Source organism: Neophocaena asiaeorientalis, unplaced genomic scaffold, assembly GCF_003031525.2.
Source record: "Neophocaena asiaeorientalis asiaeorientalis breed wild unplaced genomic scaffold, Neophocaena_asiaeorientalis_V1.1 scaffold25, whole genome shotgun sequence".
Taxonomy (NCBI): Eukaryota; Metazoa; Chordata; class Mammalia; order Artiodactyla; family Phocoenidae; genus Neophocaena; species Neophocaena asiaeorientalis.
The window spans coordinates 3,113,252-3,137,064 of record NW_020172492.1 but is presented as its reverse complement, the minus strand read 5'-3'; the positions used below and the strand labels follow the sequence as shown (position 1 = coordinate 3,137,064).

Sequence of the window (23,813 nt, the reverse complement as noted above, 5' to 3'; positions counted from 1 at the left end):
ATCATTATTTATCAATAATTCCTGACGTAGGATTTGACTATGCAACTAGCAGCAGTGACTAAATTCATGTGTGTGCTAAGCCTACTTGAGCTGTTATATAAATGACTTTTTTTCTCATAATTGTTTTATTTTTGTAATACCCATTTTAAAGATGAGGAACCAGTGTTTAGAGTTGTAAACTAATTATCCCAAATATCAGATGATTAGTGATGAGAAAGAGTCCAGCTGGGAATTAAAGCAAGATTAATAAGTCCTTATCCTCTCTTCTTAACTATTATGCTGCATGGCACTGCTGGAGAAAGTTGTGGGACTTTTTTCCTGTTACTAGCATAGCATACCCAGAGATCATTCATAGCAGTATAAATGGATGTTTGTATTTTTGCTTTAATCACTTGATCAGCAAATACATATCTGATCAACTGCTGTGTGCCAACATTTGCAATTAGGCACAGCTTATTAAATGTTAGAGATACAAAGATGTTTTAGTTACATTCCCTGCCCTTTCTCCAGGAAGGATAACGCAATTATTTATGGCTGTTCTTTTGATTGGACTCTTTTTTGATGCCCACTGGATTTCTTATGGATCTTGATTATTAAGAGAACTCCATAGGTAACCTGCTGGTTAGTGGTTCCCTGCAGTATTAGGTGCAGTATTAGGCCCCTGAATTCCCAGTGGACTATTGTCTCAACTGTGCTTGCGATGGGAAAGTGTTTACACAGCAAAGGAGACTCCTGAAAGCTAATGAAAGGGTACCTGTGTACTGAATCAGAATTTACTTTAAACTTCTAGGTACAACTGCATCCTGTTTCTTATGTTTAAGTTAAGCTGGTTAGGAACTTTACAGAAAAACAGCAGACGTGAGATAAAAGTTCCTTTAGTGACTTTTTCTAGCAACCTGCATGTTTCCAGCCAAGAGAAATGGTAAAAATCATATGACAGGCAAGCTTGTAGAAGTTCTTCCTTTAGTCTGATTTCTTTTAACATCTGATTTCTATGGTTAAACTTTCTCAGTAAATGTGACAGATTTCTTTGTCAGACTGAGCAAACTGGCAGCTATTTTGTTAAGTTTTATAGTTATAGATGTCTTGTAATTTTTACTTGCATAGGTCTGTTTTTTAATTTTAGAACACATCCCTGGTGGGAAAATAGATGGATATTACTATTATATATGCATTATGGCCAGCATTGTCCAGGCTCATTTTAGGATTTTCCTGGGCATGTCTAGAATATCCCCTAAGGAGTCAGAATTTAAAGGCAGGATTTGCTATGCCTCCTAACTCTTAGTTTCTACTGGGTACAGAAATAATTATTATTTTTTTATTCATGTTGTTAATAGTATCTGAGTGATTTTACATGATCAATCAGGTACAGATTTGTTCAATATGTAATAGGAAAGACAAGTATTATACTATTCATGTATATATAAATTCAACTAAATGTCCTTGGTAAAAAGAACAAGGGAGAAAGGGTTGTGGGGAGAACACTTCAACCATGGTGGGTGATTTCTGTTCACTGAGAATGAGCTAATAGCCTTGAGTAATGCGAGGAAGGGAACATGAATCTGGTTTTCTCTACATTAGTCTCCATTCCTGTTTGTGCTTTAGTCTGACTCTTTAGCCCCTAAATGCAAGCCATTTATTTCACCTGAAGAACTAGCTATCTTTTTCCAGTGCTGGAGAAAAATCTTAATGTTTTGGATTAGGTGTAATTTCCAACGTACTATGAAAAATTCCATTTGACACAGTTATTTAGATACCAATTTTAATTTTATTGAGATCAATCAGCAATTTTGCATAGCAGTGTTTGCTTGGAGTTTATCTCTCTTGACTGTTTTGACTCAAAATCAGATGACATCTTTTTCATTGCATAAAGGATTTGGACAAATATCATATTTTTGGCTATTTAATATTAGTAGTTTTCCATTTTTGAAAAAAACTATTGTGTTTATTAAGAATGTGGCATTTTCCTTTGAAGTTAATATAAGATTTATGAACCAGTTTTGCTTTTCTTTGGACTCAAAGCAGGAATTAGCTGATTGCAAATTAGCAATCTCAGAATGACCACAAGTGTCAGTGTTTGCCTGCCTTAACTCTTTGCTTCAGTTTTCACAAGCTTGTGCTGCAGTTTCTCAAATTGTTTAAGAATTCTTTAGACTTGAAAGCAGAGCTAAATTTAAAGTCTCTTTCAAAACTAACTGTAGACACCTTTATCTGGTTTAATTCATACAAACTGTTAATGATCCTAAGGGAAAATGTAAGCATCTAAAATCAGCAGTAATTTGGCAAGTACTTTAATAGTAAAGGCAGGGACTTAGCTGTGGTTCAGTGGTTAAGAATCCGCCTGCCAATGCAGGGGACTTGGGTTCAAGCCCTGGTCTAGGAAGATCCCACATGCTGTGGAGCAACTAAGCCCGTGTGCCACAGCTACTGAGCCTGCGCTCTAGAGCCCGCGAGCCACAACTACTGAGCCCATGTGCCACAACTACTGAAGCCCGTGCGCCTAGGGCCCGTGCTCCGCAACAAGAGAAGCCACGGCGATGAGAAGCCTGTGCACCACAACGAAGAGCAGCCCCTGCTCGCCGCAACTAGAGGAAGCCCGCGTGCAGCAATGAAGACCCAACGCAGCCAATAAATTAATTAATTAAAAAAAATAGTAAAGGCACACTTCAGAGATATTTGGGGTTCAATTCCAGACCACTGTAATAAGTGAAATCGCAATAAAGTGAGTCACATGCATTTTTTGTTTCCTAGTGCATAGAAAAGTTATGTTTACAGTATACTTTGTGCGATAATAGCATTATGTCTAAAAAAACCAATGTACATATCTTAATTAAAAAATACTAAAACCATGATCTGACAACATGGGGTTGCCATAAACCTTCAATTTGTAAAAAAATGTATCTGCAAAGTGCAGGAAAACGTCAATATGTAATAGGAAAGACAAGTATTATACTATTCATGTATATATAAATTCAACTAAATGTCCTTGGTAAAAAGAACAAGGGAGAAAGGGTTGTGGGGAGAACACTTCAACCATGGTGGGTGATTTCTGTTCACTGAGAATGAGCTAATAGCCTTGAGTAATGCGAGGAAGGGAACATGAATCTGGTTTTCTCTACATTAGTCTCCATTCCTGTTTGTGCTTTAGTCTGACTCTTTAGCCCCTAAATGCAAGCCATTTATTTCACCTGAAGAACTAGCTATCTTTTTCCAGTGCTGGAGAAAAATCTTAATGTTTTGGATTAGGTGTAATTTCCAACGTACTATGAAAAATTCCATTTGACACAGTTATTTAGATACCAATTTTAATTTTATTGAGATCAATCAGCAATTTTGCATAGCAGTGTTTGCTTGGAGTTTATCTCTCTTGACTGTTTTGACTCAAAATCAGATGACATCTTTTTCATTGCATAAAGGATTTGGACAAATATCATATTTTTGGCTATTTAATATTAGTAGTTTTCCATTTTTGAAAAAAACTATTGTGTTTATTAAGAATGTGGCATTTTCCTTTGAAGTTAATATAAGATTTATGAACCAGTTTTGCTTTTCTTTGGACTCAAAGCAGGAATTAGCTGATTGCAAATTAGCAATCTCAGAATGACCACAAGTGTCAGTGTTTGCCTGCCTTAACTCTTTGCTTCAGTTTTCACAAGCTTGTGCTGCAGTTTCTCAAATTGTTTAAGAATTCTTTAGACTTGAAAGCAGAGCTAAATTTAAAGTCTCTTTCAAAACTAACTGTAGACACCTTTATCTGGTTTAATTCATACAAACTGTTAATGATCCTAAGGGAAAATGTAAGCATCTAAAATCAGCAGTAATTTGGCAAGTACTTTAATAGTAAAGGCAGGGACTTAGCTGTGGTTCAGTGGTTAAGAATCCGCCTGCCAATGCAGGGGACTTGGGTTCAAGCCCTGGTCTAGGAAGATCCCACATGCTGTGGAGCAACTAAGCCCGTGTGCCACAGCTACTGAGCCTGCGCTCTAGAGCCCGCGAGCCACAACTACTGAGCCCATGTGCCACAACTACTGAAGCCCGTGCGCCTAGGGCCCGTGCTCCGCAACAAGAGAAGCCACGGCGATGAGAAGCCTGTGCACCACAACGAAGAGCAGCCCCTGCTCGCCGCAACTAGAGGAAGCCCGCGTGCAGCAATGAAGACCCAACGCAGCCAATAAATTAATTAATTAAAAAAAATAGTAAAGGCACACTTCAGAGATATTTGGGGTTCAATTCCAGACCACTGTAATAAGTGAAATCGCAATAAAGTGAGTCACATGCATTTTTTGTTTCCTAGTGCATAGAAAAGTTATGTTTACAGTATACTTTGTGCGATAATAGCATTATGTCTAAAAAAACCAATGTACATATCTTAATTAAAAAATACTAAAACCATGATCTGACAACATGGGGTTGCCATAAACCTTCAATTTGTAAAAAAATGTATCTGCAAAGTGCAGGAAAACGAGGTATGCCTTTTTACTTGTATATTCTTTGTTTTTTGGGTTTTTTTGTTTTTTTTTTACAGTGCGCAGGTCCCTTCCACCGCGGAGCACAGGCTCTGGATGCGTGGACGCGGAGGCCCAGGGGCCATGGCCCACGGGCCCAGCCGCTCCGCGGCATGTGGGATCCTCCCGGACCGGGGCACGAACCCGTGTCCCCTGCATCAGCAGGCGGACTCTCAACCACTGTGCCACCAGGGAAGCCCCTGTTCTTTGGTTTCTCAGTAGCATAGCTGTTTCTTTTTAGCACGAATCAACTAGAATCTTTCAGTTGTTATTTGACACACATGGAATAGTCTTAGAGGGGTTATCAATGAAGGCAGTACTGGGCTTGATACTACTTTTCTAGGAGGTGTTCTAGAAGTTTACAAGGGAAGGTGTGTTTGGCTGACAAAATAATTGAAGGGCATTTAGTGAGTGTGGCTAGGGAAGGTAGTCTGTAGTGTGGGAGACAATCTTTGAAAACAGCAAGGCCTTCTGAGTGTCTCAGAGTGTGTGTGTGTGTGTGTGTGTGTGTGTGTGTGTTTGTGTGAGTTCTTTAAATGAATCTAAAACATAATTGTAATACAGAGTATATTGCTAGGATATTGGTTTCCATTAAAAATTTTACATAGGTTAATGTTACCTGTGCATTTAATTTAAAATTGTTAGAGGGGTCAGTGTAAAATATTTCTTACATAGAGTTGTGAAGCCTGCTAGGTCCGCACCTTTAAATTGTTTCAGGCGTCTTACTCCTGACTCCCTGCTCCCCAGCACATGAGTATTTAAAAATATTAACACTATTAATTCATTACAAAGTGTGACCATTTGTAAATTCAGGTAGATATAATATGTTAGAACTTACAAGTGCACTAAAACTTCACAAAGAAGCGTAGTTACCCAAATATAAATTATTAATATTGAAAAATGCTTCTTATTTAATAGCTTTAGTAGATAAGGAACTAATGCAAAAGTCAGAAGTAACTAAATAGAAAGTTTTCCCCAAAGGGCCTTTTTGTGATGACCTGGGAACATTGAGTATACTTGATTCTAAATTCATGTACGTAACGTAGCTGTCTTCAGAATGGTTGTTTATGGTCTGGTTGGCAATAGGGACTTTAGTATAAAGAAACTTTGCAAAGTTTTCAAAACTTTGCAAAAGAGACAGGCAAAGGTTATAGGATTAGGAAGGGGTAAGGGTTGACTTTAGGGTTTGATTTCTTCCCCTCCCTAATTTCTTAGAGGATGCCCAACGGATTCACTTACATTCAGCAAATACATTAAGCATATACACAAATTACAGGAGCATATGAGATACTGCATCATTAGGTTCCTTTTTTTCAAGAGATTTCTAGACTTGATGGGTACACAAATCATTATAAAGATGGCACAGATAACTAGAAGTAAATGTTATATAGTTATTTACAGTTTTTCCCTTCAGGTAGAGTTTGTCTTGTACGATTCACTGTGGTCTCACTCAGTTTCACTGCTTTGATACTTTTGATCTTCCCAATTGGAGTTGGTTTTTTTAAAAAAAATAAATTTATTTTATTTTATTTATTTTTGGCTGCATGGGTCTTTGTTGCTGCGCGTGGGCTCCCTCTAGTTGCGGCGAGCAGAGGTTATTCTTCGTTGCGGTGCACGGGCTTCTTATTGCGGTGGCTTCTCTTGTGGAGCACAGGCTCTATGCACGCAGGCTTCAGTAGTTGTGGCGTACGGGCTCAGTAGTTGTGGCTCGCGGGGCTCTAGAGCGCAGACTCAGTAGTTGTGGTACACGGGTTTAGTTGCTCCGAGGCATGTGGGATCTTCCCGGACCAGGGCACGAACTGTGTCCCCCTGCATTGGCAGGTGGATTCTTAACCACTGTGCCACCAGGGAAGCCCTGTAGTTGGTTTTATGTTACATTTTTATCTGTTTAATTTTTATGTATTTCTAATATTTTATCCCCTTTTAATAAATAAGAAGAGGGCTCACAGATAATACAGTTCCTGAGTTTTAGTGAACTAAAATTTTAAAAATGAAAATTTATATATTTCTGTTTGTACCCTCCATTTTTTTAGTGTCTCCCTGATTACTTATTAATTAACATATTGAGTATGTTTCTTTTGCATAAATATCCTCATAGTAGACTTCGAGTTTTATCTGTATTTCCTCTGTAACTTTTCACAGAATTTGTATTTATTAACATCTCTGGAATTTATAATGTTTCACGACATTTCAGTTGCCTGTCTTAGTATGTGTGATTTCAGATAGTTAAGTATGTACAGGTCTCTGTTTTATTTTAGCTTCCTCAGTCAGTTTCTTGAATTATTAAATGGTAAAACATTGAATATTTTCTTTTAAAGCTTACAATATTGTTATTTCCCTTTCTACCTGTATTGCCAGTAGCTATAATCTTTGGTTCCCAAAACAATGAAATTAATATAATTCCAAACATGTAACCTTTGATAGAGGGAGCTGGGCAGGAGAATATTATTTATTCACACGAAACAAAGGAAGAGCAAATTTATAAGCTATAGAGCAAAATTATGAGCTGTATGCGTTTGAAGAAACATTGAATTATGTCTTCAAACTTAATCAGTTAATTGGACCCTTCGGGTTGTACTATAATGGCATTGTTCCTATTGAAAAGGTATTACTTACATTAGAATAATGGAATTTCAGAGCAGAATTGGACCTTTGAGGTCATCTAAAAATCTAGTTTCCTCATTTTACAGGCAAGGAAACTAAGACCCTGAGAGGTTGTGATTTTTCTCAAAGGTCTACTCTTAATGTGGCAGGGCCAAAGCTAGAACCTAGAGCTCAAGACTTGTAAATCAAGCTTTTTTTTTTTTTTTGCACTGATTTATTCTGTCTCTAGTTAACATCAGTGTATTTGTTTTTAGTCCATGGATCCATAAGCTACACAAATGAGCCTGTGGACCTTCTACCTTACCTGTATCCCTCTGCCACTATAAAAACAATTGTGCCAGTTTTAAGTGAGAATGATAATGCTTTTATTAAAACTCAGTGAGAAAGAATTGTTCATTTGTACCAGAAGGTATGTGATCATTATAGACTTTGGTGTTAAAGGAGATCAGTACACATGCTTTGGTTTGTTTCTAATTGCAGTGCTGTGATTAACATTTCATCTACATTCATGTGGATGTAATTTTTTAATCTACAGATAAACAATTTTTAAAAACCTGACATTTTCCCAGTATGAAAGAATACCTCTTTAAAGATTTTGTGTTCTGTCTCACTCTCTTTTCCTCTCTTTTGATCCAAATTTTTATTGCTGTATTAGTTTGGGTTCTCCAGAGGAACAATCAATAGGGTAGATAGATCGATCATAAGGAATTGGCACATGTGCTTAGGGAGACTGAAAAGTCCCAGAATTTACAGTCGTCAGGCTGGTGACCCAGGGAAGCTGATGGGATGGTATAGCTTCAGTCTGAGCCTGAAGGACTGAGAACCTGGAGGGCCGCTGGTGTAAGCTCCCGTCTGAGGCTGAGGCAGGAGAATACCCATGTCCCAGCTTGACCACTGCCAGGCAGAGTGAATTCTCTTTTATTTTGCCTTTTTGTTCTGTTCAGCCCTTCAGTGGATTGGATGAGTCCCATCTCCTTTGGGGAGGGCAATCTCCTTTACTCAGTCTGCTGATTAAAATGTTAATCTTATCTAGAAACATCTTCACAGACACATCCAGAATAATATTATAACCAAATGTCTGGGATATTAATTCCTTATCAAATAAATGATTTGCAAGTATTTCCTCCCATTCCTTGGGTTGACTTCTCACTCTGTTGATAGTGTCCTTTGATGCATAAAAGCTTTTAATTTTGATGAAGTCCAGTTTATCTTTTTCTTTTGTTTCCTGTACTTGTTGGTATCATATCCGTGAAACTGATGTCAAATCTAATGTCATGAGGCTTTTACTCTTTGATTTTTTCTATAAGTCTTAAAGTTTCAGCTCTTAAATTTAGGCTTCTGATCCATTTTGAGTTAATTTTTGTATATGATGTAAGATAATGGTCCAACTTCATTCTTTTGCATGTGCATATCCAGTTTTCCCAGCATCATTTGTTGAAAATACTGTCCTTTCCCCATTGCATGGACTTAGCACCTTTCATGTATGTGAAAGTTTATTTCTGGGCTGTCTTATTCCATTGGTCTATAGGTCTGTCTTTATGCCCTACTACAGTGTTTTGATTACTGTACCTCTGTAGTAAGGTCTGAAATCTGGAAGTTTTAGTCCTCCAACTCTTTTCTTTTTCAAAATTAGTTTGCCTCCTTGGGGTTCCTTGAGATTCTGTATAAATTCTAGGATGAGTTTTTCTTTCTGCAAAAACACCTTTGGGATTTTGACAGGGATTGTGTTAAATCTGTAGATTGCATTTGGTAGTATTGAAATCTTAATATAGTTAATTCTAGCAGTCCATGAGCATAGATGTCTTTCCATTTATTTATGGCTTTAATTTCTTTCAGCAACACTTTGTAATTTGCAGTGTACAAGTTTTTTTGCTTCTTGGTTAAATTTATTCTGGAGTATTTGATTTTTTAAAAGCCATTACAAATGGGGTTGTTTCCTTCATTTCTTTTTTAGATTGCTCGTTGGTAGCGTATAGAAGCGCAGTGGGTTTTTGTGTGTTGATTTTGCGCCCTGCAACTTTGCTGAAATAGTTGATTAATTGTGGTAGGGCATCTGTTCCCTGCACAACCTCCCCACCCCGGAAATCTTTAGGTTTCTACATACACATTTTGTCATCTGCAAAGAGATAATTTTATCACTTCCTTTCAGATTTTGGATGTCTTTTATTTCTTTTTTTTTTTTTTTGGTACGCGGGCCTCTCACTGCCGTGGCCTCTCCCATTACGGAGCACAGGCTCCAGACGCGCAGGCTCAGCGGCCATGGCTCACGGGCCCAGCCGCTCTGCGGCATGTGGGATCTTCCCGGACCGGGGCACGAACCCGTGTCCCCTGCATCGGCAGGCAGACTCTCAACCACTGCGCCACCAGGGAAGCCCTATTTCTTTTTTTGACTAATGGCTCTGGCTAGAACTTCAGGTACTATGTTGAGTAGAAGTGGGGAAAGTGGACATCTTGTTCCTGATCTTAGGGGAAAAGGTTTCAATCTTTCATCATTGTGTATGGTGTTAACCGTGGATTTTTCATATATATATGTATACGTATACACATATATATATAGCCTTTATGATGTTGAGGAAGTTTCCTTCTGTTCCTGGTTTGTTGAGGGGTTTTAATTTTTAAATCATGGAAGAATGTTGACTTTTGTCAAATGCTTTTTCTGCATTAATTGAGATGATCGTGAAGTTTTATCATGAGCTTATTTTCCCTTCGTTCTGTTGATGTGATTTATTACACTGATTGAGTTCCATATGTTGAGCCATCCTTGTATTCCAGGAATAAATCCCATTTGGTCATGGCGTATAATCTTTTCAGTATGCTGCTGAATTTGGTTTGCTAGTGCTTTTCTTATCTTTGTATAGAGAACGTCTCTTTATGGAAAGAAGATGGTTTAACAGTTATTAGTCTCTTTTTATTTGGGGCAGTGAGCTGGACACACAGACATATACACACATACACACTTACAGACAAATACACACATACACACAGACAAATACACATATATGCACATTATGAATAATTAAATACATATGTAATTATATTTCTAATTTTTCAACTTCTCTTCATTCATTTATTCAGTCACTGGCTTCCTCCATTAGATTGCCGATCTCATAAGGGCAGGGACCACGTGGCTTCTGTTTATACTGCTGCATTCCCAGTTTCTTGTTTGGTACTTGATGCTCTCAGTGAAAGTATGTGGAATGAATAAATAAATTTTGTTTCAGTAATCTTTTATGATATTTTTACCATCTTCATTTAACAGATTAAAGCAGTTTAACCAGTATAACACTAGTGAATCAGTAATGCTAAGGTATGGATTTGTTTTAATTAATTACTTAATGTATATTTATTAAGCATATATACCATGCATCAGGCTCTCTATAACAGGCATTGGACATATGATGGACAGTCCCTGACCTCAAGTAATTGATGGTCTGGTTGTAAGAAGTAGACAAGTAGTTATATAGCATAATGAGAAATTTGATAGAGGTATCAAATCTATATATTTAACAGGCATACCTCGTTTTATTATGCTACGTGCTTTGCTTTTTTTTTTTTTTTAAATAAATTGAAGGTGTGGCAACCCTGCCTTGTCAGAGGATGGCTAGCATTTTTAAACAATAAAGTTTTTTTTAATTAAGGCATGTACATTTTTTAAAGTCGTAATGCTATTGCACACTTAATAGACTACAGTATAGTGTCGACATAACTTTTATATGCACTGGGAAACCAAAAAATTTTGTGACTCACTTGTGATATTAGTTTACTGCAGTAGTATGGAACCAAACCTGCAGTATCTCTGAGGCATGCCTGTATAGATATACTATACTATATTTTATAAATGTGTCAGCTATTTTCTGTATTGGCAAACATTGTATACATATGCCCCCAGGTTATGACAAGTCTACTTAAAATTTGTGTTGAAGTGTTTTGTTCCTGAAACCTTTAGTGCTTTTCAGCCTCATTGTGATTTGCTCAAAGTTGCAGTTTCCTTTTTGTACATAGTTTTTCCAAAATACTTGAAGACTCACTCAGTGAACTTAAAAATTCAGTTGCTGAAAGAAAAAAATCCTGATACTTGAGAATTCTGAATATCAAATCCAGATTTCATGGGAATGAGTTACTTTTTAAAAAGAAAAAACATGCAGCTGTAAATTAGTATTTGATTACTTTTTAAAACATATTACTTTTCCTCTCATAAGTACAGTAGTCAAAGAGGTAGATTATAAACTCCTAGAATCTGCATATATATTCTGTATGTTTTCCTCATTAAGCAATTTCAGTATTTCATTAAGTTTCATATAAATAGCAATTTTCAAAATTAAATATAGTATATTTTGCATACTGATACTTGTAACAAATATTCTTTCTTATGATATTTTATATTATGGTTTTATTTTCTACTTGTTTAAGCAGCAAATACCACTGTTCTGTCTCCTAATACCAGAAGATTTTAGGTTATCTCATTTGGTAAAAGAAGGCAAGGAAGGACTGTAAACAGTTTACTTTGTTTTTGTCTTGTTACATTTTGCAAATATGATTCTATCACTATTTCCCCCATCCCTTTTTATCAGTTACTTCTTTTCCAGAATGCCTCAAGTCTTAGTGAAATTGTAATGATTCTGACTTTTTAAGAGAAAGCAGGTTTTCCTCTCCAGTTGGCACAACTTGTCGGCTCTTTTAGTTGTTTTTGTGCTGTTACTTTTCTTTTCCCAGCTGAGTAGTATTTTCCCCCCAATCCAAATATCTTTAAAAATATAGAACTGTCGGTTTACTCCATGATACTGCCAATTATTATTTCTGTTTCTTAATATATGCCAGATATACCACTATGTAGCCTTTGAAAAACTATTTCACCTCTGTCTCTTCATCTTTAGAGTAAAGGGTACTGGGATTGGACTGTATGGTTTCTGAGGTCCTTTATGCAATGACTTATACAAATTTATTTCAAAATAATGCAGGTCAGCGTAGAATGAGCTTTTAGCTCTTAGTATTGGCTAGGGCGTCCTAGAAATGGCCATGAACTAACGACGAGATTAGTGAAGGTCTCCCGGTTTTCATTCCAGGAGCCCACAGCCTACTGAAGTGTCATAGCTGTGTATGATCGTGTGCGTTTGAGCTTATTTGTGTGTGTTTACTTCAGAATTAAGCAAAGTTATACTATAGTGACTTTTGGCAACTCAGAATTTTCAGTGAATCTGAGAAAACAAAATTAGATAACTCTTCTGGTTGCAATTAACAGATTCTGCTCAACTAGTTAAGACAAAAATTGTTTGTGTGGGGTGCATAGAATGAGATGAGGAATTTAATCGCTCTTAGAATCAAGAAGAGTTAGCAGGAGAATAGGTCTTACAGGCCAGATATTATGAGGGATATTGTATTCCATGTGTTTTCTTGTATACTGGTAATGTTGCAGGAAGGGGGACCCCTTCCAGGGCCCAAGAGTGGGCTCTTGTCTAACACTTGGAAATGAATTGTCCGAGGAGACACGCATGCTGACAAAGCAAGAGACTTTATTGGGAAGGGGCGTCCTGGCGGAGAGCAGGAGGGTAAGGTGACCCAGGAGGACTGCTCTCCCACGTGGCTTGCAGTTTCAGGTTTTATGGTGATGGGATTAGTTTCCAGGTTGTCTCTGGCCAATCATTCTGACACAGGGTCCTTTCTGGTGGCACGTGGAACCGCTCAGCCAAGATGGATTCCAGTGAGGAGGATTCTGGGAGGTTGGTAGGACATGTGGACTGGCATCTCCTCTGTCCTTTTGACCTTTCCCATATTCTTATGGTTGGTGGTGTCTTGTTAGTTCCGTGTTCCTTACAGGATCTTCTGTCATAAAATAACTCATGCAGATTGTTACTGTCCTTGCCTGGCCAGGGTGGGTGGTTTCAGTCAGTGTTTTCCCTAACAGTAACTTCATTATGTCCTTCTGCAGATGGGTTTTCTCCATGGGTCAAGAGACACGGTTATCTGTAATTTTAGACTTAACCTCCTTATAGCCTTGTGACTGGCAAGCTCCAATTTATAAAACACATATCAAAGAAAAACTCTCAATAGACCTAGCCCAGGACATATGTCTTGCCCAGTGACCAGGAACCAGGGGCTTATTGCCAAAAGGAATGATTTGGAATAGGAAGGGGTCATCAAGCAAAGATTGCTTACTTGGTAAACATAAAATGCCCATTATTGATATTTAAAGGGGTCTAGTTTTGTAGACAGAAATACTTAAGGGTAATAATTTGTAATGGAAAAGACTTTTCTTTTCCATTCTAGTGCTGTATTCTAGTGATTTTGATCTAAGTCTACTCTATTCAGGTGAAGAGGGCTTTGATTTGGATTCAACCAGCCTTATAGTCAAATGCAGACAGAAAGAGGTCTCCATATGTGTGTGCTCATTGTTTTTCCTGTCTCATTTCCTTTATTTTTCTTCCTTCTCTGTGTACTTAAACCATACCCAGTGAGTCTGTATTTACATATAAGGATTTAAAAGTAATATGGTTAAAGCATAATCTTGTTATTTTATTATATAATGTCTAGTTAATTTCTATTTAATGATTATCCCTTGGCTTCTGATTTTTAAAAGTCTAGACTCAGTTCAATATGACACACATTTGTTGAGCGTTTTAGGTACTAGATTTACAAAGAGGAGTAAAAGCCGTTGTGTCCCCTAACATGAACTTAGAGAAAAATATAAATCAGAAATTTCAGCATGTTAAATGACGTTAAATGTTTAATATGCTCTCCACCTTAATAATAACTCACTTTCTTTACATTTAAAATTTTACTTGAATATAATTTACTTGTAGTGTAATGACCATATCATTAGTAAGCTTGACAAATTTTCACAGACTTAACACATCCATGAAACCAGCATCCAGAGTGACTCAGTTTCAACCACACAATGTATAACTAAATGCATAACAGTGAAAATATTGGAAAAGGATGTTCTGCTGTCTTCGGGTACCTTTTTTCCCAAAAAAGTTTTTGCTAGTTGCCTCTGCTGCTATTATTTTTTGCAGTAAAGAATGGTTTCTTTGGCTTTTTAACTGAATGCCAGGAATCCCACCGAATTCCAAGTGAAATACATTCTCTGTGTTGGTACTAATTTTTATAATCATTAAAAAAAAAAGATGCTTTGGGATAGCTTATCATTCCAAATGATTTTACCATTCCAAATTTTTGAAGAAAGTGTAATATGATTAAAATTAACATTGTTTAGCAGGACTTCTTTAGAAATGTTTCTGTGGTTGTAGTAGTGATTTTTATTATTATGGATTTATGTAACTTCCATGATATTTATCAAATTTCCTTCACTTGAATACAACTAGAATAAAATCTCCATGAGTTACTAGTTGTTTTTGAAATTTACACTTGTAGCTTTCTGTAAAGAAAAATGGTTTAATGAAGAATTTAGTGTGAATATGATTGAAACTATTGCACTAAATATAGATAACTTTTGAAGTATTTTAAGCATTTCAGAGGCGTTTATTCTTGAGTATATAATTGATGTACTTCAATATATAGCATATTTCCTTGTATATATTATATGCTTAGTAATTAGTTGAGATTTGTTATTCAGTTTTTAAGATACTTTCAACTACTCTTAAATGTAACAAATCTCATCTTTATAAATGGATTATTTCTCCTGAATATTTTAAAAGGCATTTAATTTGAAATATTTGCATTTTTAAAAATGAACTCAAGGTAACACTTTCATCTTTCAAATGTGAGATTATGTATCATTTATTCATTTTGAGACTCTTTAAGGGAAAAAGAGATCGACTTGATTTTTAAACTGGTAACGACATTTCTGAGAATATTATAATTGCCAGCAATTAAGCAAATCATTGAGTATTTGAAAAATACTACCTACTTACAATAACTACTGAATGGTAACAATTTAAATATATTCCCACTTAAGATTTCTCTTACTACTTCACAACCAATAGCATAAAAGATAAGGGGAGGTTTTTCCTTTTTTTTTTTTTTTTTTTTTAAGTGGAGTGACTGAGAGAGATATGGAATTTCTTTGCAGTAATTAAATGAAAGTGTTTATTATGCAAAGGAACTTTAACATACCCATTTTTATTCTTTTAAAGGAGGGTGCCTCGGCCCGTAAGACGCAGACTCCTGCAGCACAGCCGGTACCAAGACCAGGTAAAAATATAAAACTTTGATTTTTGTTTTTTTCTATAATCATGACAGTGAAAATTTTTGATAATGTATAATGCTTTGAAGGAATTGAAATTTTATGTAAAATACTTCAAAACTAGTATAAGAACATTTACTTGAGTAAATAGGTATAGTTGAAGAGTTAAAGAAAATTTTTAAGAAAATGTTTTTAAGATTTTAAAAACATGTATTGAAAAGCTATTTATTATGTACCCATTCCCCCATCAGTTCCTTGTTTGAATTCCATGATAGTATGGTGGATGTGATTTTTGTTTTTTCCTACAGAAGCATAGAACCATAATTTTAATAGACTGATAAGCAGCTTTGATGTTTAGATTTTCAGATATCTGTGTTATTGAGCATATTAGGTTCCATAATCATTTTTTAAAATATGTATGTTAATAAGCAAGGGTAGTATTGAAGTTACTGGGTTGGCCAAAAAGTTTGTTCGGGTTTTTGTAACATCTTATGGAAGCAACTGAACGAACTTTTTGGCAACCCAGTATGTTAGCAGTATTTTCTTTTCCTCTTCCTAGTACCTAAAAAGATTGATCTTTATAAATGCATGTAGATATGAACGCCATATTCATTTTAGGTGTTTTGGGTTTGATTTTAGTGTTCATTTGTTTTATTTTTACATTTAGCATAGTATCAGTGCTGTTAAAAGTGGCTATGAAGAAAATGAAAAGAATTGAAAAGGCACAGTCAGGAATTTGACTGGGTGATCTTCCTTTTCAGTTTGTTAGTGTCAGTAGTGCAGATTTGTATATCTTTTTATTCATAGTACATTCGCACATAGGCTAATTCTAAAATTATGTAGATTACAGGTATTCAAATTTCTGGAAGCACTTTAAAAGCATGATGTTAAGAGGTTTATATTGGGATGGTTTTGTAGGCTCTTTCACTGTGTCTTGGATCCATAAACCTGGGTCTTGACATGACTAGTATTTACTTTTTTTTTAAGTGACGGGTTTGTTTGAAATCTTTGTTAAATTTGGAGCACATTGGATGTAATTTCTTTCAGATGACAGGACCATGGCACTATTTTTCAGTAGAGAAGACCATACCAAAAGCTGTTAATGAGAGTATAAGGAAGAGCAATTAAATTTAATAAATATTATTTGAATGCCTTCCATGTACGCAGTGCCAGAAACTAGGAGAAGCTAAAGGAGCTCTTTTCAGGAATGAAGAAAAAAGTCAAGGAAATAAGAATGGGCAGACTAAGTTGGACCCAAGGAATATAGCCTGCAAAGTAGAAGAATATTGTGAAGGCAGTTGAATGATAGATACAGAATTATTTGTTTTCCCTTGGAAGGGGGGGATGGCAGGCTGTAGTTGGTCAGTCTAAAGAAGATCACATGAGAAATTCAGAAATGGTATAAAAAGGAAGAAATCACCACCTGAGGATTCTAACTCTGTTTTGTGCTGTGTGATAAATAACTGTCTCCATTTCACATTTTCTCAAAATCATTTGGCAGACAAAGGAAAGGGGTAGGGGTGGCACTAATACCTGAGTAAACCCGGTTGTTCAAATGTGCCATGTAATAAAGCAAAGGGAGCTGGGTTCTACCAGCTAGTTAGTTATGTGATCCTGGGGAAGGTCACATGTGAGGTAAGGAGCTGTGGGTCTTTTCAGCTCCTAATATTCCATCTTTCTTTTTCAGTTGTTCTACCATGGTGATTAAAATGGTTGAAATTAATCTTATCTAATGTCTCATAACAAATACTCTGATGCCCATCCATGTGAGGTCTCCTCTTCTTTTACTCACTGATTGATTCCCATAGGTCCACAATCCCTACCTACCATTCCAAAAGCAGTGATTTATTATTTTATAAGTTTTTAATGCTCATTTGTCAGTAAGACCTGACTTGAGTGGGCGTTAGCAGTTTGTCATCTTTGTCTTGATCAGTGAATTTTTGTTTTGCAGATTGTTAAATGTATTTGCTTATTGGGTGATGCCCAATTTTGAAGGCATATTGTGCAATATATGGCATGTTCACCTGGATTATCTTTTTAAAATTGAAAAAAAAAGAAAACCACACAAAACATTTCTGGCAATGTAACGTTATACATGAGACAGCATAGACCTATACTGTTATTTGTTAGGTAGAGTTTGAATTATTTGGAAATAGGGAACTGAACTATCTACTCTTTTTTCCTTCAGTGAAGGAACTCAAGGATGGTGTTCCCTTTTTTTGGGGGGCTGTGCTGCGAGGCATTTGGGATCTTAGTTCCCTGACCAGGGATTGAACCCGCACCCCCTGTATTGGAAGGCGAATTCTTAACCACTGGACCACCAGGGAAGTCCCATGGTGTTCCATTTTTGATCATTTTTTCTTATTTATTCTTTCATCAAATATTTATTTAGCACTAATTGTGCCAGGCAAGTCCCTGGGTCAATTTAATATTTTAAAGTGTTTACAATTATTCCCAACTTCTAAACATTCATTTAGGGAATATAACTAACAAGAGGCACATGCCTTCCAGTGAATTAAGAAACACAAGCCTTTGATAAGCTACAGTCCTGGAACTTAATGTTGTTTCCTTTTATAGCCACATGAATCTCTTGCACATATCCCTGCTCTTGCTACCTCTTTCTAATGCGTGTACATCACATACTTCACTTCTCCAGCTTTCATTCTTTACTTCTGTTTCATAGGTCTTCTGAAATGGGTAGGTGAGTACCCATGACTCTGTAACTCTAGTTTATCTGCTTACTGCTCATGTGAGATTGAGAGAGAGAGTTAGCCCTGTTCAGTGATCCACTTTGTAACGTAGGTGTTGGTTGGATTACCTCATTCCATAGTTTTAAATCTATGTGCTGATGATTTTCAAACTTTTGTCCCTAATTCTTCCTACCTCTGGTATCATCTGTTAACTGTTTAACATTTGGATGTGCCATAGGCATCTTAAAACTGATTAAACCTTAAAACCTTTGCTCTTTGATATTTTTCCCAAGATGTCTTACTTCACATTCTTCTGCTTCTTCATGAATAAATGACACTGCTATCAACTCTGTTTCTTAAGTCCAAGACTTAGGAGTTACTCTTTATTTTTCACATTTGCTTATTCCTCTCATCTAATATGTCAGTGAGTTCTGTCAAATTTACCTTTTCTGTATTCCAGATTTATCTGTTCTCTTTATCTCCACTGCCACAACTCAAGTCTAAGCCACCAGCATTTCTCTAGACTAGTGCATCTAAAAGTATTGATATTAGTCCATTACCTGTTTAGTTCTGGTCCCTAACAAGATACAGATAGGAATTGAGGGTACAGTACTGGCACAACATCCAGGTGCATGGCCAGTTTTCTACCTGTTCATTGTTACTGTATTTTAGTTAGTTGACCTTGGAAAGTTTACAGAAAAACATTATGCTTAACCGCACATAATTTGGGTAGCACCACTATAGAATATCGGTGATAGTCCTAACTAAGCTTCCTGCTTTCACGGTTGTCCCTCTTATTTTTTATTTTTATTTTTTTTGCGGTCCGCGGGCCTCTCACTGTTGTGGCCTCTCCCGTTGCGGAGCACAGGCTCGGGACGCGCAGGCTCAGCGGCCATGGCTCACGGGCCTAGCCACTCCGTGGCATGTGGGATCTTCCCGGACCAGGGCACGAACCCATATCCCCTGCATCGGCAGGCAGACTCTCAACCACTGTGCCACCAGGGAAGCCCCACGGTTGTCCCCCTTGTCCCCCTTTTGATCCCTTATCTAAATTTATTGTTTTTCCCTTACAGAAGGTGTGATGTGGAAATCAAATTATGTCACTTTCTGGCTTAAAAGTTACAGGGTTTTCCAGTGGCACTTAAATAAAAACTTAACGTTGCCTAGAAAGCCCTACATAAAGTGGCTCCTACTTGTATTTTTAACCTCATCTCCTGCCACTCTTCCTTTTGTCCCCATGGTCTGTCTGCACATTTGCAGTTCCATAAGCATGACAGTTTCTTCCTGCCTTTGGCATTTGCCCACATTCCTACCTCTTATCAAGACTGTTCTTTCACTTGTTCTTTGCAAGTTGGCTCTTTTTTGTCCTTCAAACCTCAGCTTAAATGCCATTTCCTTTGAGAGGCGTTTTCTAAGCATTTTGTCTAAAGGACACTATAATATCAGTATACATTCTCTTTGCTCCTTAATATTATGTATTCAAATTTGTTTATATGTGTTTGTTTGCCTATTTGTTATGGTCTGGTTCCCCTATTTTACTGAAAAGTCTTTGAGGGCAGGGATTATTTCTGTTTTATTTATCATCATAAAAATAAGAACCTAGCAGAGTGCCTTGTACATAGGCTGTGAATAAATATTTAAGTAAAGAATATTAATTATATTTGAAATCAAGCATAGTAACAGTAGTTGCCTCTTCTCAGCTTGTAAACAATCGGTCATTGCGTTTGCGGAAGGCGGTGGTAGTGGTAGAGGCACAACGTCAGCAGTGGCCACGAGGTTCAGTGAATGGTAAATATGCCCAGGGCCCAGGACCTGGACAACTTGCCTTGATGTTTTTAAGACTCTTAAAACAGGATCGAGATGTAGAAATTGTTGTCTCTGATTTATGGTTGGGGACAACTGAAGCTGAGCGGCATTCATCTTAGCGTGCCGGGGTAATATGCCTGCGAAGCGGCACAGTGGGGATAGAATCGAGATCATCCGAGTACAGGCTCTTGCTCTCCATCACTCTCCTTGTGGACTCGTATTATTCTGCTCTTTGGTCCCCCATCCTTTAAATCAAGCTTATCCTTAGCGTGTTCACCTTCATGTCCCTGTCTTAGTCCTTAATTGTATTTGTTTTTTTACTAAACACCTAAAGTTTCTTTTTAATATGTGAGCTTTTATACGTTGTGTTTTTGCTACATTAAGTCTTCTCAGCCTTGATTTGAGAGAATCTTTTCCTATATTCCAGGGTCCATTGTGGGTTCCCTTAGCAAATCAGTGGTAGTTCATTGAAGATTTCTTTGTTCTCCTTAGTCATTCAGCACCTCCGTCTCCAGTTTATCCATCTCTCTGTCCATCCCATCATTCCTGTATCCCGCCAGCAAATTCTAAGTATTTATTGAGATTGTATTATACTCCAGATGACACTATCTAGCTGTATCCATGTATACATGTCAGATGTATCCATGAGTACTATTTCTAAAAATAATTTAAGAAAGTTTTAGTATTTTTTTCTCAGGAAGAAGAAAGATGGGAACACCATAATAAATATGTGTGTGAACTTGTATTTGTATATATCTTTCTCTGCTTTCTGTGGCTAGTAGAATCATACTTGTGGACTACATAGTATTTTCTCACAATGAAATAGCTATATAAAGGAGTACAAAGTATTAGTTAAAATTTAGCATTTTACTGCTTTTTAAAATGGAACATATTCCAAAGATGTGTGTGCTTTCCTTTAAAAGTGGTATCTCTGAGAACTAATGTTGAATTAGAATTTTAAATTGTTGAATTTTTTTGTGTGTGATTTAAAAAAATTAATTGTAGCACAGCACATGGCACGTAGAAGGCAGTCAATGAAAATTTATTGTATGAATAAATACTGAAAATTGAACATACAGCACTTTTTATTGTAAAATATGTTAATCTTAACCTAGGCTGATATTGCCATTATTATGCCAACAAATATTTTTGTGTATTATAAAGTCCATTGTATATACAAATAATGAAAAGATACAAATATTCTTGTTTTTATAACATGTATTCAAAATTATTGATAATAGGGCAATTCCAGAATAAAGACCTTTACATGACTCATTGCCTATAATGTTTTCTTCTGCTAATAAAAACCCAAAAAATTTTAAAAAGAGAGAAAAAGGTAAATATTTTAGGTCTTAGTCCCCAGTAATGTCTTTGTTTTTCCTCCACAGCGGTTAAGTACATTTCCCTCTCCCAGCCCTTCCCCCAGAGTTAGATGCTCTTGTAGTACTCTGTTTTTGCATTTATTACAGTGTAATCAGTTAATTCAGAAGTTATTTATTTGCTTCCTTTTCTAGATCCAAGCATCCATGAATGTAGATACTCAGTGCCTACCAATGCCCATGTATCCCCTTTCCTTGTGACCACTGATTGTTGAAGTGCTAAGGCACTGTAGTGGTTTTGTGAAGCAGAGAAATAACTTAATATTATTTAAGAAGATTGCAATACATTTAAAAATTCTACAGCTAGTCATATGTAAATACAAATATTTTAGGCCTTATTTACTTTGTAGGTTTGAAAATAAGAATGTGATTTTCATAACAACATTTTGAATTTTTTTCTTTCTTACAGTTTCTCAAGCCAGACCTCCCCCAAATCAGAAGAAAGGTAAGGTTGTGCCTGTGACTCTAAACTTACTTTAAAAAAGTAAACGTGAGTAAGCTAGCTTACAAAATCAGGGCTGATTGCATGCTTGTGCAGTTATACCAAATGTTTGTGTTTGGTGTCTGTTCTGAGTAGTCAGTGCTCAAGTCATCCTGATCGTTAAATATTCTGAGTATCACTGCTGACTAAAATATTTTTTAGCTCAAAAGAGTTAAAATTACAAATTTACAAACTTCTAACTTATAATTAGGAAAGTAACTATAATTCCTTTGAATAACATATTTGCTCCTTTAAAATTTTGTCCTTATAGGATCTCGAACACCCATTATCATAATTCCTGCAGCTACCACCTCTTTAATAACCATGCTTAATGCAAAGGACCTTCTACAGGACCTGAAGTAAGTAATTTCTTAAACTGTTCTTTTCATAGGACATGGAACTATTGTTGAGAATTAGTGTTACTAATGCAGTATTTATTTTGAGAAAGCAAAAATTCAGTTTCAGTGCTATAGGCTTTACAGATAGTCTTAAATATAAATTTCAAAACAGCATATTCTTTTATATCTGAATACTGTGGGGAAAATTATAGAAACTCTGACTAAAGTTTTAACGAAGAAGGTATTATTGTATTAATTTTTTTTTTTTTTTTTGTATTAATTTTTAATGTGAATTATTTTGCTCCAGCTGAAGAGCTTGAAGAGGTTCTAAAACAAATTCAGGTTGTCTTCTCTTCACTTCCAAATTCTGGTTAAAAAACCAAAAATGTAATATGAACTTTAAATAATTAGATGTATATACCTCCTAGAGGGAGGAGGAGGGACCATACTTTTTTAACCTAGACATCAGTAAAAGATAATTGAAGAAGTGAAGAGGAAATCTGTATCCTGTGTTAAAATTTCCAGTTGCTTAACTTTCTCAGTAAAATAACGATGACGATTCTTAAAAAAGAAACAAAACAACCTCACCTCCAAAAAGAAAATCATGCTGCTTCTAAATAACTTATGACTAATTAAAAATGAGTAGCAAAATAAGTTGTAATACTTGCTGATTCCAGGTTTTACCAAATACAGAATTGAATTTTGAGTGCCTGTGACTTAAATAGCTGTATAAAAACCTACGTAACTGGCACATACAAGTGTATTCGTATAGTGTTTTTTCTTTAGTACTTTAGAGTGAAATTTTCAGTGAACCTTTCCCTAATAACAATGTGGAAAGAAGGAATTTTTAGGTTTTATATTTTTATATTTTATTAGGCTTTTTTTGTGAAGTTTAGTATTCCGACAGTGTTGTGGATTACTCAGATAATCTACAGTCTGCAGTTCCTCAAGTAATCTACAGTTGGATGAATATGAAATATAATTATTTTGGCCCATCTCTTTAAATAGATCTGATAATAATATAAAATATTATTTTATAATAAAGATAGCAAGTAGTGCATGGAAATCACAAACTAAATTTTAGCATCTTTCTCCTTAGCCTTACTACAGAGAAGCCAAACAATTTAACAAGACTACCTTCTTTGGATAGATCATGCCTAATTTTTCTCCTCAGTTTAAAACACTCCCTTCATTGTTTAACACCTCATTGCAGCTGACATCTCCCCTGCAGCTTGAGTCAGCTGGAGGCTTTGCTATGTAATTAATGCATAATTGAAACCTCCTCCACACAATTATAGTACTGGCTGTAACCCATAGCTCATGTTGGCATAGATTCTGTTTGGTTTCATGTAAAATTGAGGATTCTTCAGTTTTCTAGCCCTTCAATTAAGTAAATGAAACGAAATAAAATAAAACCTGCCTTCACCTTTAACATTTTAAATAACAGAATTAAGGTTGTATCATGGAAATATGAAAAAGCATATTTTACATTTTAAAACATGATCTTGAGAGAAGTTTCACTGGGACCATAAGTTTATTTAAAATAAACTGATTGGATGGCACTTGTGACTCTGGCCACGATGGTCCTCTCACAGGGCAGAGTTCCAAAGAGGAAAGATTGCACGGAGAGAGTGCTCCAGAGATAGGCAGAGGGTTCCCCTTGCATTAGTCAAGTACTGTTCAGCACACACATGTGAGGGAACCACTTAAGGCGTGGGGAAGAGCAGGCAGAACGGTTACTGGAGCTTACACTGGACCATAAATAGTTCGTGTTCCCTGCTGCCACATGCAGTGCAGAATGATTCAACCACTCTGGAAAACCATAGAGGAGTTAATTTTTTTCTTATTACATTGAAGGTATTATTGCACT

General features: G+C 36.2%; 1 protein-coding gene across 1 annotated transcript in view; it reads left to right on the top strand.

Annotated features, from left to right (window-relative positions):
• CDC73 (cell division cycle 73) overlaps positions 1-23,813 on the top strand; it is a 95,640-nt gene that overhangs the window by 54,401 nt on the left and 17,426 nt on the right. The window contains exons 11-13 of the mRNA XM_024738211.1: positions 15,200-15,257; positions 21,534-21,569; positions 21,877-21,964. Coding sequence (XP_024593979.1) covers positions 15,200-15,257; positions 21,534-21,569; positions 21,877-21,964 — 182 coding nt within the window. The remainder of the gene's footprint in view (positions 1-15,199; positions 15,258-21,533; positions 21,570-21,876; positions 21,965-23,813) is intronic.